The sequence below is a fragment of the Anarrhichthys ocellatus genome, unplaced genomic scaffold, assembly GCF_004355925.1.
Source record: "Anarrhichthys ocellatus isolate YVR2014 unplaced genomic scaffold, GSC_Weel_1.0 scaffold2, whole genome shotgun sequence".
Lineage (NCBI taxonomy): Eukaryota > Metazoa > Chordata > Actinopteri > Perciformes > Anarhichadidae > Anarrhichthys > Anarrhichthys ocellatus.
In genome coordinates, this window is record NW_022280032.1 from 6,557,145 (window position 1) to 6,570,375 (window position 13,231).

General features: G+C 42.3%; 1 protein-coding gene across 4 annotated transcripts in view; it reads right to left on the reverse strand.

Annotated features, from left to right (window-relative positions):
- cntn1a (contactin 1a) overlaps nucleotides 1-13,231 on the reverse strand; it is a 59,222-nt gene that overhangs the window by 19,928 nt on the left and 26,063 nt on the right. For 2 of the 4 annotated variants that reach the window (XM_031856748.1, XM_031856759.1), the window contains exons 2-4: nucleotides 9,420-9,554; nucleotides 7,507-7,545; nucleotides 497-623 (exon numbers count right to left, since the gene is read on the reverse strand). In XM_031856748.1, coding sequence (XP_031712608.1) covers nucleotides 497-623; nucleotides 7,507-7,545; nucleotides 9,420-9,474 — 221 coding nt within the window. In that variant the 5' untranslated portion in view covers nucleotides 9,475-9,554. The remainder of the gene's footprint in view (nucleotides 1-496; nucleotides 624-7,506; nucleotides 7,546-9,419; nucleotides 9,555-13,231) is intronic. The other 2 variants (XM_031856768.1, XM_031856777.1) reach the window with 2 other exon arrangements.

A 13,231-nucleotide genomic window follows, 5' to 3' on the forward strand; every position in this document is an offset into this window, starting at 1 on the left:
GACAGTGAAACCAATTTGGAGGATGCCAAGCAACATGATTTACATACATTTACATCTAAATTGAAAAGGATCATGCGAAGCTCTTTAAATTTAGAGTTGCAAAATGAGGTTGCGACACGGTGGCAGTGCTGTTAGTGCAGCTGCTGCAGCAACAACATCCTGTTTGTTATTCATTTTTTTCTGGCGTGTCATATTTTGGCATTCAAACAACAACAATCTAAGTTGTGCCGGTTGTTGAACAACAACACAATAATTTTGGGAATATGTATCACACAATCATGGCCTGCCGGATGGTCACACACACACACACACACACACACATAATTAACCTTTGAGGTGCATCGTGGGTTAGGATCAACATCTGTGTGACCTTGCCATTTACAGGCAGATCCTAAAACAGTCAGAAGTCAGCTTGAGAGATGACGAGCGATGGGAGGCACACGGGATGCGCACAGCGGGTAGTAATGAGACCGGGTTTAGAGGGAACATATGTTACTTGTATTTGGCAGGTGGATTGGCCCGGGCCCGGCAGCTCATGGTGATTTTTGCCTCGGGCGACTCCTCGGGGTAGATAGTATCCACCGGCTGCTCCTCAAACACTGGCCCGTAACCTGTGGCTTCTTCTGCCGACAACAAACAAACGACACAGGGTTAAATAACAAGCTGGGTCAGACCTACAAACAGGAAACATCGAGGTGTTAGAGCTCAGCGTCTGTCTGGCACTTCTGGGGCAGCTCCATCAAAAACGAGACAGCAGGGTTCAGATGTAAGACACACAAAAAAAAAAAACATATTGACTAGACTGTGAGATCGGCCCTGTAAGATATTTCAGTCTGGTTTGTGTTTTTTTCACACTCTTTTGCTCAGCAGCGAGTTTCAGAGAAATCTTGGTTGGAGCTGAAACTAATCTTGTCCTTGATTTCTCTCAAACTGCCTCTTTAAATGATGCAGAGTAATAAGCCCCTGCTTTATCCCAAATCACAACATCACACTAATTTTGACAGAGCTGTGCTCACTCGGGTGCCAGACCACAGCGAAACATTCATCTGTTGCCAGTGCATATGATATTGTTGCACGCTAATACAAATCCTGGAACTGGAAATGCTATCTTGACTTAGCATAATCCAAAACCCTTTCATACCGCATGTGTCAACCTCAGTGCCGCTGTGAAGCGGTTGCACAGGCAAATCCAGGGAGAAGAAGCTCCTTGATGAAAATGCCTTTTACTCCACCAACACACACGTACAATTAGCCCCAATTACTCATTAGAACAGACAGACATCACGGGCAGAGGCATGAATAACTCATAAACACAATGCCAGGCTATGAATAAGCAATGAGGCGAAATGTTCCCAAACGCTGATTATTCTCTCAGATCAAGAGTGTATGTAGGTGACTGCAGGAATACAAATGCGCGGCGCGTGTGAATGTGTGCACGCACACATGTGTTATTCCCCCAGCGCCTCCGAGTTCTAAGAGAGCACAGCTGACACCTCAATGGGGAGAAGTTCGCCCTTTCAGACGGTGATATCCTGCTTCCATTCGATCCCTCTCACCAGCCCTGCATTGGCGCTTTAGGATTCACTACCTCTGAAAATGTCATATTGACTGGCGGCGAGCATCCTTTAGAAACCTGAACAAAAGAGCGTTTTAACTATTTATTCCCACAAAAAACGGGATGTATTTGTGCAAAATAACGAGGAAATAAAGCAATAGTCATATACATTCCAGCAGTCAAACGTGTGTGAGTGCTTGACATTGAGGTACAGTAATCTCCGATACTATGTAGTTAAACATCAGTGAACCAGATGAATATGTATCTGCTGTAGGGGAGCAAAAGGAATTAAAAATCTTATAATCCTAACCAGTATGAAGACCGGCTTGTAACCAGGACGGCCAACCAGGAGGCAGCAATTAAGATGTTAGGAGACAGGATCCCCTCCCACTCACACACTCCAGCAGCCGTTGGTGTGTGAACGCTTGACATTGATGCAAATCCCAAGGACTCTGAATTATTGCTGGCTGAGAGAGAATCAAACATACTCTTAATGGGGCATTCTGGGGCTGATGGAAGGCAAATTAAGTTGGAAAATATGTTCTGGAAACAAGAGAGAAAGAAGAAAAGAGTGACGACGAACTGAAAGAAAGAGGGATGAGTAGAGTAAAGGGAATGTACTACAGTAGTGACCCTATTCTACCGTTGCACTCAGATTGCTCTGCATGCGTGTCTGCTAAATGCTTTGCATGTAAATATGAAATATAAATGTGGGATGGGGTGGAGGATGGGAGCCACAAAGTCTCTGCAGGCAGTGCTGAACTAGCAGTTGGAGTGAAAATGGGAGAGATGAGCACTGGTGCCGCTCCTATCCTTTCCCTGCAATGTGGGTTGTGACAGATGGTGAAGGGGAGTGTTGAAGCAGACCACATAAGGCCCACTGCCTGGAGACACACACACAGGCCTCTTACATTCTTTCTGCCTCGCTTTACCTTCTCCGTCTATCTGTCTGTAACTCTCTCTGGCTTTGCTGTGTCCTCGCTCCATCTCTCTAACCTATATCCTACTGTCACGCTCTGCTCCTCTTTCTTTACCTTTCTTGGACTTCCTTCTACATCTACTTCCATTCTAAAGGTCTCTCAACTTTCTAGTTAGCCATGGTAGCTACATGGCTCCAGGGAGCGCAACGTCAGTCGCAAGACTGAAATATTCAAACAGTTATTGGACGGGTCGCCAGGAAATTCTACATAGACATTCATGGTCCAGTATAGAATGGATCCTACGGACTTGACTGGTGATCCTAGAGTCTGGTGCCATCGTGATGTTGCCGTTTTTGTTTTTGAGTGAAAAGCCTCAACTCCTGGATAGCTTTTTATCAATATGTGGTACAGATAGTCACGATGCTCAAAGAATAAACCCTAATGACCGTTGAATGGATTGTCACAATAATCAGTAGAGACATCCATGTCCCCCTCAGGATGAACTGTTTTAACATGGGTGAATATTCCAACTAGCACCATCATAAGGTCACATTTTTATTTTGACCAACCCTGGTTTATGGAAAAACTCAAACCTAAAACCTCAACCCTACTTTACGTTTAGAGCTAATTAGAAGATGATAGCATGCTAACGTAAAACGAAAGATGGTGAAATTGTCAACATTATATACCTGCTAAAATCCAGCATTGCCATTTTGAGCTCAAAGCACCACTGTGCAGCCTCAGAGAGCCCCGACACATGTAAACTCTGAGTCTTGTTTCTCTCAAACCCTCCCACCTTCAGTTGACTAGTGTATTCTCTCATAAGCTGTTTCCAGCCTCATCCTCAACATGCCTGATATGTTTTATCCAAAACACAGAGAATCTCTTTCCAGCTCTCCGAAGCTACATCGCTATTTTAATCTCTCTGTTTCTCAGGTTCTTGTTTTCTCTGCATAAAACATTTGTTTGTTTTTCTTTTAAAAATGACTTGACTGTGGATTCCCTGAGTTGCCCGGTTTAACAAGCAAGTAATTGTTTACGCACACACACACACATACACAATCAAAGACAGAACAAACTCTCAGGGAAGACCACATCTGTACAAAAAGGGGAAGACAGATACACACACTACTCGGAGACTGTGTCTCCAGGGCTTAGTGTAAGTGATCTTCCTCTGGACAGATTTCATTATAAAACACAGACTCCTATTCAACTGAAGAACAGGTAAGTTTAGACTCTCATTTGAATTTGAGGTACCGAAAAGGCTGTTATTTTAGGAGCCTGCTATCTTCCCTAGCATCCGTTTCTAATGAGACATCAATTATTCATTGAGGTTTCAGGTATAATTTGATGTGCATGACAAAGACTTGTCGACTTGAAACGGTATAAGACACAAGAACATAAAACAACAGCAATCATCTGTCTTCTTTGTTAAATTATTTTCTTGTTTAATGTCTTCTGTCAAAATTTCCAGCTGTTTCAAGGGGTTGTACTTCCCATTTAGCAAAATAAATTTTTTTTGTTTCACATTTAAATTGTCACATAATTAATCAAAACCCCAGAGGAACTCAATCCTCTAATGAATTTAACTTTACTCACAGCTGTGTGTTTCGGCTACATCTGCTGCACGGTTTGTTTGCATGGCCTAGAGTATCCAAGTGGGACAGATAACACATTGTTTCCTGGAGGCACCAAATGTACAGTGTAGCACTAATTACCCACAAGCCCTTGAGCCACATAATGAAGCACGGTGGCCAACAAAATTGTCCCTTGGGTAGAAATCTACTCTTTAAATTTCATATGTTGAATGAATCATTTTTCTGTTTCACTGCCAGCAAAACTATATTGCAGAGGTGCGGACATGAGAGTGTCAGTGCCCGTCAGCGTGGTGCCAGCTGTGCAATCACAAGTGCTGTCAAAACTAATTATTCTCTGAAAGAGAGCAGAGGTATTCAAACAGGACATGTGAGAGGGTGAACTTGAATCCAGATGTTTTACAAGCCATAACACATTAATCTTAAACAGAGTCTGCTATAATAAATCGATGACAAGGTTTTAAAGAATCCATCACCAAGCGTTATTAAAATAACTTCATCCACTCCTCAGCTGTTCAGCATATTTATTCACTTATACTTTCTACAGAGCTGCAGCTCACGGTGTAGGGCTGTCTCAACCTGAGTTTCTCTACAGAGAATCTCACAAAAGCACCACTTTAAAACTTGTGTTTACCAGAGATGTGCTCTTAAATCTTCACATTTCAAAATCTGCAACCAGCCCTTTGCTAAAAAATAACTAAAAATAGTTATTCTACAATGAGAAAATCATTGCAAATTACTTTTTGCTGATAGACTGACGGTTGCAGCTATCATTTCACGGAGGTATTGGAAACTTTAAATAAACTGCAGGGCAGGCACAAAGCTCAACAAGGTAATGCCAACCAATTTAGATGGAAGTGGTGTAGTCTTCCATATGAAAACTGACTATATGGCTGGATAGCTGAGAAGTGATTCAAGAAGTCTGTTGTTGTAGTTCAAACTATTTAATGCGGTGAAAACTACAAACTTTTTACAGCCATCTCTCAAGTCTGCAGGGGGTGATGGTCGCTCTAACAGCAGAATAATCCGCATTAACATTGCTGCGGACTGAATGATAAGCAGTTCACTTGCAAGAACAAAAAAGGGATTCTTCATCTTCTCCCAGCTGGAGGGCCACCTACGCAATGATCTGACCTTGGAGGAGAGTGGGATCGACTGCCTCCTCCTATGGCTACGCTTTCATCTGTGTCCAAGTTTGACAAAGCTTTCAACATTTTAAAGCCAAGCAGCATTTCTCACATTTATTAGTGCTGAGTGACAAAAACTGTGGTCTATTGCATCGGACTGATGTGCGTCGCATCAAAAGCGTTCAGCAGAGTGCTAGCTGCTTCATGCTGCGTTATTTCTGGAGATAATGTCAACATGTCCAGGAGGTGACACTCCATACAGGCACACAGACTGTAAAAGTTATATACGGTCGATGCTTCGTAGAGCAGAACAGCGAGTGAATGGATAGGGGGAAAAAGAAATGCCACCAAAAAAATGATTAGTCTCCGTACTGAATCCCTCAACATTTCAACCTGCATGCAGCATCCCAACGTGTTCCCAAGCAACGAATCAGCAAGCCTTCCTTTTTTCCAATTTACCCCTCGCTGGCAGTCTGCCTCCACTTTCTTCTTCTCCCAGAGAGAAACAAACATGGAAGAGATTTAATGCAGAGACTGAAGTGAACACTGACAGTACAGTAAACGACAAGCTGCTCTATATTGAAGAAACCCTCAATTTATATATCGATAGAGACCTACAGTATTTTTGGACATGGAGAGAGAGAGCTACAGCTTTCTGTTGGATGTTTTATATTTAAAAAGTTGCACCTTTGAAAATAACACTTGCGCTTGGATTCCCTTTGCCAACATTTTGGGAAATGCATGTATTCACTCTCTTGCAGGGTGTTCGATGAAAAGATTGATGTAGACTATTTATGGACTATTTCTTGGCTGGGCAGTGACTTCCTGGAGTTTCTGCTGGTTGCCTGGAAACCTCTCAGCGAATGTGCCCCACCAAGAAACAGTCTGGCACATATCCCACTGTAAAACCTCACAACGATGGATGGGTTGAATAAAAAAAGGGATAAACAATCTTAAAAATAACAGTAAAAATACAATGAAATATATGTATACACACAGATTTCACACTGCCATCCATCATACCAATATCATACCAGTAATCGTCACCGATATAACACCCCCACACCCCCCTTACACAATGAGGCATGGCAGCTCTAATACAGTCTCTAGTTCTAATGATCCTAGATTCATTTGCGCAGAACAGTCTCATGTCTCGGACTTTAACCATCTCCATTAGGATTGATGTGCATCTGCAAGTAGGAGAATCCCAGAAATAGCTACAGCTGAAAGAAACATGACCTCCAGATAGATTTTCATTAGTCCTGTCCTATTGTGGACCATGACAAAGGGTCTGTCACTGCCCGTCGTCCCTTAACGCATCCAGACAGGCAGATATGATTGCAGTTTTACCACCTCAGGGGCTGCAGTGGGCAGAAGATGGGTAGAGCAGCAATCGGAAGCCTGTTTGGATCTGACATACTTCTTTTCTTCGGCTTTCATTGTATTTCAGTAAATGAGTAAAACAACAGTACAAAAGCTGAATAGCGTGTTTGACGTACTGTCTCTCTTATTTTTCATGAAACGGCATTGTTGATTTTTTTCAGAGGGTTGTATTTCACATGAAAAGACATGCCGTGTGGTTTGGCTTTCTACTAGATTTACACAGAACATTGTGCAAAACCAAAGCAGACCCTTTTCTGGATGGTGAGGTCGTATTTGTCTTTTTGTGAAAATCGTCCATGAAAAAAAAACAACAAAGATAACGGTCAGTGCTGAGAGTTTTCTTTATAAAATATACAATTGAATTCAAAACTTCATACCAGCAAAAGCTCTTGTGCAAGAGTTGTTTTGACAGTGTAATGCAAAAAGCTATCACCAGTCACAGGCCTTTCTCAGCTCTAACAGATCTTGTGGTGCACCCTTAACTATGAATGATCTGTTGCTATAGAAATACAATTGAATTGAATCAGATTCTCTTTAAAACTCCAACACCACAGCCTCACCAACCTACCAGTAAACAGGTGCAGCGTGTACGTCTCCCTTGATCTTGAAACCTTGTCACCAATCATAAAACTTTGGACACATAAGTACATTTTTTTTTAAGTGCACGAATTTAGTGTGAAAACTTGAAGTAGCATTTTCATTAGACTCACTAACATCAAAGACAGTGAGTGGCGGAGTTTCTTGGCTAGACTGATGGTGCTGGCAAGCTCGCTGTACAAACATTCAGCAGAGAGAAATGTCTTCTAAATGTGTGTGTGTGTGTGTGTGTGTGTGTGTGTGTATGTGTGTAAATAGAAGCATCTATTTTCACCATTATTAAGAACTCCATAGTAACCATTATTGTTTGGTATCATAATCAGTCTTACCGCCATAGAAGCCGGGGACCTCCTCATGCATTGATGCATCTGCAAGAGTTAACAAAGGAAATCATGTCAACATATTGAACTATGATGCTTTAAATACATCACTGCTGATATCCACATTTGAATCAGAGTTTCTTTAGAGAGGTGCAGGTCACAGAATTCCTTTTTGCTGCTGAGAATGTGACGAGTAGCTGGAGACCCTGCTTTGCAGTGAAACACTGCCTCGGGCTGAGGGCTATCTCCACTATCTATCCACTACATCCTGCTCTTCACAATAAAATAGAAAACTCAAGACTTTTGCGGTTTGCCTTCAGCGATTACAGCTTTAATTACTCGGTAATGCTGTATTCCAATGGTCATCTACATTTACAGAAGGGAAAAAAACATTTTACCAACCTGGTGATTAAACAATCATTCTGGTGCATCTTTACACTGCGTGTTGTAGTGTAAGCTTTGCCATGAGCCAGCTGATCCACAGAGAATACACACTCCCATTCTATACTTTAGTTGTAGGGTATGTGTGTGCTTGACGTTTGTTCTGCTGTCAGAGCATTAATGTCATATTAATCATCAAACTTTATTCTTGTTGGGGCTAAACAAATGTGTCAAGCCAATGTTCCAGGATTACCATCAGAGTCTGTATGTTGGCTGCTGTCTGTTTAGATGGAGCAGCCATACAGTGAACTCTATATACTGAGTGTATGTGTGCCGTGCAACCATGAATGTGGCGTTTTTGAGCGTTTTTTCCGCCCATTTCTTTTTCTGTAGATGAGTGTCAGCGCATTTTCAACAGGATATTCTAAGCCTTAGCTGCACCGCTGCCAAAACCTTTGGCGAACTCAGCTACAATTGCCTCACCAAGTAGGAAGAAAAGAGACAGATACATCTCCCCAAAGTCTGTTTGAATAAGACGTGGAGGGAAACCGGGAGTATTCCTATTCCCAGCTCCCCCCTCATGTGAAATCAAATCTGAAACGAGTGAAACAGCCCAAGGCACGGGAACACAGAGGTGGTTGTATTATTTTAGACAGGTCATTTTCAGGCTTGCTGTTCTCTGACCACTTTGCTTTGTTTCCAACACAGCTGACTGCACAGCAGCATCACGGAAATAAATGAAAACCTGCAAACTCCAGGCCCTTCAAGTCACACTGTCCAGCCTGGCCTATCAGTATCAGTATCAGTATCAGTATCAGTATACGTAAGCTGTAGCTTCTTCTACAAATATGAGCTTTTTTTGTTGAGTTAGCCTTAGCCTGTGTATCATATCTTAAGTATAGATCTGATTTATTGAGTTAGTTTGCTTTAACACTTGACATTAACACGCATCTTTACTGTAGTCAATGAAATCGGATTTCTATTTCCTCCCCTGTTATCACCTTCAGCATCGTTATCTGAGTAGCTTGTTAAAACCTTTTCTCTTTTGTGCCCCGTTCATCCTGCGCTTCTATCAGCTACCTGCCACCGGTGTCATTTTCATGCTTTGTAGCTGGAGCCACAAATCCAAATTTACGTATGATATGAGTATATCAGACACATTGTATTGACAGTTTGTAAATTTCCGAGTGCGTCTCACCAACATGGATTAAAAAGAACATTCTCTGAGAGCACACTGCGATTACTGTTGAACTAATTAAAACATTTAATGTATCACTGAAGCCAAGTAATTCCTTTTTTGTGATTTACAAGGTTTTATGTCAACTGTAACTCTGAGCTGGGAAACTGAATGACTCATGGGGTCATTCAATAATTCAATAGCTATATAAAGTAACATGATTTTGACATTAAAAGGGCTGATGGTAAGGTATGAGTTTTAGAGACGTGTTGCTTTCATCTAACAGCAGTGATACTGTGTATCTCAAAATACACATTTTGCCAATAAATGGAGTGCTTCCCTTTCATCTGAATGTGCTACTGACCTGCAGGGGAGAGAGAAAGGGCCAGGAGATGGAGGAGCAGGGTGAGGTGCAGCATGATGTTGAAGTCAGGACCACCAGGTGGGGTTACAGCTAGAAGCTCAGCTGATGGAACATTAGCAGGACTGCCTGGTTTTCCTAGGAGACAAAAGAAAATAGAAAGACACATAAATCGTCAAAACACAGAAAACGTCAGTGACGAATGGCTGGAGTGGCTTCTGTTTCAGCTTCTGTATGTGTGTGTGTGTGTGTAGTGCTGCAACTATTACTTTCATAAGTGATTAATCGGTAAATGAATTTAGTAATAAACTGATACATTTTCTATTGTCTATAAAATGTCCCAAAAAAGTTTGAAAGTTCACAGAGCTCAGGGTAACGTCTTCAATGCCTTAATCTATTGATCTATTATCAGAAATGCTGCTAATTAATGTCCGTTTTTCTGAAAATGTATCAGAACGTCAGCAGCCAATCCCTGCCTTCACGTGGCTCAAAGGCCAACAGTGTCGCAGCATCTTTACCGTGTCTCTGCTGCCTGTCAGCCCTCAAGGCACATGCTCCGTGATAGGTTGACGCCTGATGATTGACATTTCGACCGTTGCCAAAAAAAACAACAACTGAGCACTGGTTTAGCTGAGCAGGCACCTCGCTGCTTACTCACTGCCCCCAAGATGATAACACCACACAAGAACCACCAGGGTAGCACCAGCTCTCAGCCTCACGCCCAATAACACAATATGAAGAGCAACAGCTGTCTGACTCAGGGGCGCCGACAGAGACGGGAGGAAGAATTATAATCTCTACATGATGGGTGAGGAAATTTGATTTGAAATGAACGGATTGCATCTGTAAAATTAATATTCTAAATCAGTTTTATGTGTTTATAATGATCTGTTTTTATTAAACATAGCACAACCCCCCCCCTCCCCCCCTTCACCATAACAGAGGCTAAGATGCTCACACTGAAGATATAGCTGTTGAATAAAAACATAAGCTTGCAGTAAATATGAGTGAACACGATGTGGACCAAGGACTTTAAATTTAAAATGTTTAATTCGTAGCATCATTATCAAATCTTTTGACATTTTAAGAGCCGACAGGGAAACAATGAAGAAAGAAACATCTCATTTGCGCCATCATTTTTTTTGTCAGTGTCAATCAGTCCTGCTTTAAACGTCTCTACACCGAATCCAACACCCTCATCTATTCATGTACTGGCCTTACAGTTCTGAGAATCAGTTCAATATTTGTCCGTTCATTCCCAGGTCGTGCTGGACTGGTGTGTGTTGATGAGAGTGTAGTTGAACATTGAGGCAGACACTATTGATTCTTTGTGCACAGCCTGAGGTGTCAGCTGGCGGAGACTCAGAGGTGTGACAGCAGGATTGAGATCTCAGCGCTCACCAGACAAATGGAGTCTTATTACAGAAAATTGATTAAGATAGAAGAGAGTTGGTGTAATATTCCGGTTTTGCACGACACAAACATAACTGCACTGTAACGGCTAAACATCCCAACGCATACACACCGACGCGGACGCAAAAAATGAATCGAGACAAATGGGCAGAGGCGCTGTACAACTACACCACATGCACGATAAGTTGGACACAATGTCCGAGCTGTACAGCTGCAGGAAAGCAACACAGAGGGGAATTCATCTTCACGCCGGCCTGTATCCTAGCAACGCTTTTCAAAAGGAGCAGTTTAGTGTGCTGCGGGGGGGCCTTTTGTGACCGGCAATGAAACTATGCAAACACACGTTTTAATCTGGAACAACACTGCTGTTGTGGAACAAAGACCTATACGGTTCTCCGCTCAGCTGCTACAGACATTCATCTCTTAAACTCAGACAAAGAAGAAAAAATAAGTTAATTAAAACTCACTCCCGTTCTCCACCACTATATTGATACTGAAAGCATGATGTCTGTAACTCATAAAACATAAATGATCTTAATAGATGCACTTAGGCGATTAGGGGAGACGACAAGGAGCCTCATTATAGCGCCACAGTACATAGTGAAAGAACCAAGCCCGTCCATCCATTAAGAACTGTCACTAAATTGATATACTGTAAAAAAACATCACGCGGTACCACTTAGAAAGGCAGCATGCTCTTATAATCAGTATTAACGGGGCCTCCTACCTCACCTTCCCTACCTTAGCAGCCTGAATGCACATGATGAGAGCGCTCCAGTCATCACAGTAAATCACAAGGCCTCGACGTGACAGCGCTCAAACAAGGCCATTTCTTCTCCCCCATAAATCACACCCTGGATGTTGCCAGAGCTATTACTGCTTGTGGTTTGATTTTGGTGTTTTTTCTTGTAATGCTTCCCCCCCCCTTCCCAGCTTTGCCTTGCTCGCTGAATTTCAATCTCTTTCCCTCTCCTTATACTCCCCTTAGAATTCTCAGCCTCATTGCCCTGAAATCAGAAATCATATTTCACTGAGTAGAGGCTGCTGGGGGCAGATTCTTACTGCTGCACTCCAATGGCCAATACCGTCATTTATGCTTTTATCTTGACCCCATAGTCCCCTAAGGGCACCGTAGCATAAGTGAAACCCCTCCCTTTTTCTCCGCTCGGTTCGATGTGTGCTGCATAATCAAGTGGGTAACTTTATGAACATGTCTTCCTCTATCAGCTTTTGGCAGATCCAGTGATGTGGGGGAGGAGAGGAGGAAAGGATAGGCTGGGGGAGAGAATGAGGGAGAGGTCAGAGTGCTAGACTTCAAAAGCAAGACGTTGCTCCAACGACCCCACCCACCTACCACCATCACCACCACCGTCATTCCTTACACACACAAACACAATCATCATCACCATCAGTCATTAACCACAGATTTGCAGTAATCCTGCAAAGGGGAAGCCAAGATGGGGTTAACGCTGGATTGGTCTTAATCAGTTGGAGATGAGAAGATGAGAAGATGAGCGCTGCTGAAGACACAGCGTCAACTACTGAGGCATCCAAGGCTTGTCTGAATTCCACAAGGATGCAAACATCTTTAGCAGCCAAGGCACAAAGAGCCGCTTTGCTGCTCTTCTGTTTTATATCATTGTAAACGATTTCTCCACGGTTTCAAGACATTTTATCGATTAATCAGGAAAATAATTCAATAATGTGTTTCTTCTTTTGAGAGTTGGAGTTCGCAGTGGGACTGGGAAATATTGTATTGTTTATCATTTACTTTCCATTGTTATTCAATCAAGTCAATTTGTCAATTTGTGGTTAGTTTCCCACATAAATAGAACCTATTAGTTGTCGTAGCTGGGGGATTTGGTGGCATCTAGTGGTGTGGTTGCCAATTGCAACCAACTGAATACCCCTCTGCTCACTTCTCCCTTTACAAGACTGTGGTGACGTGAGCCATCGAGTGCAAAACCGCAGTCAAGTAATACATCCCCGAAGGCTATACACTCGCCTTTAGAGTTTTCTGCTTTGCTAATACCTGGTCCAGACGGTCTTTGCACCTCCTTAATAAGATGTGCCCTTTTGAGTCTTTGAAAATAATTTTCAATATTCATCCGGATTTAGGGACAAAACATTCAGCATCAGAGTTTAACATCTAAAATGAAAGTGAATCCAGTTGGACGAGCAGTTAATATTGACTAGCAGCTAAGTACGGCATGCTTACCTTCCCAGCTGTATTCTAACGTTAAAAACCTTAGTTGTTTGTGAAGATGGAAGATGGTTTTGAAAAGACAGTATGCATGTAACAAGCGAAAACAGACTCATGTTGCTGGACTTTTGCAGGACAAATGCACGAAAAGTGAGGAGTAACTTTTCGTAAGATATCAATAAAATGGGGATGAATTTAT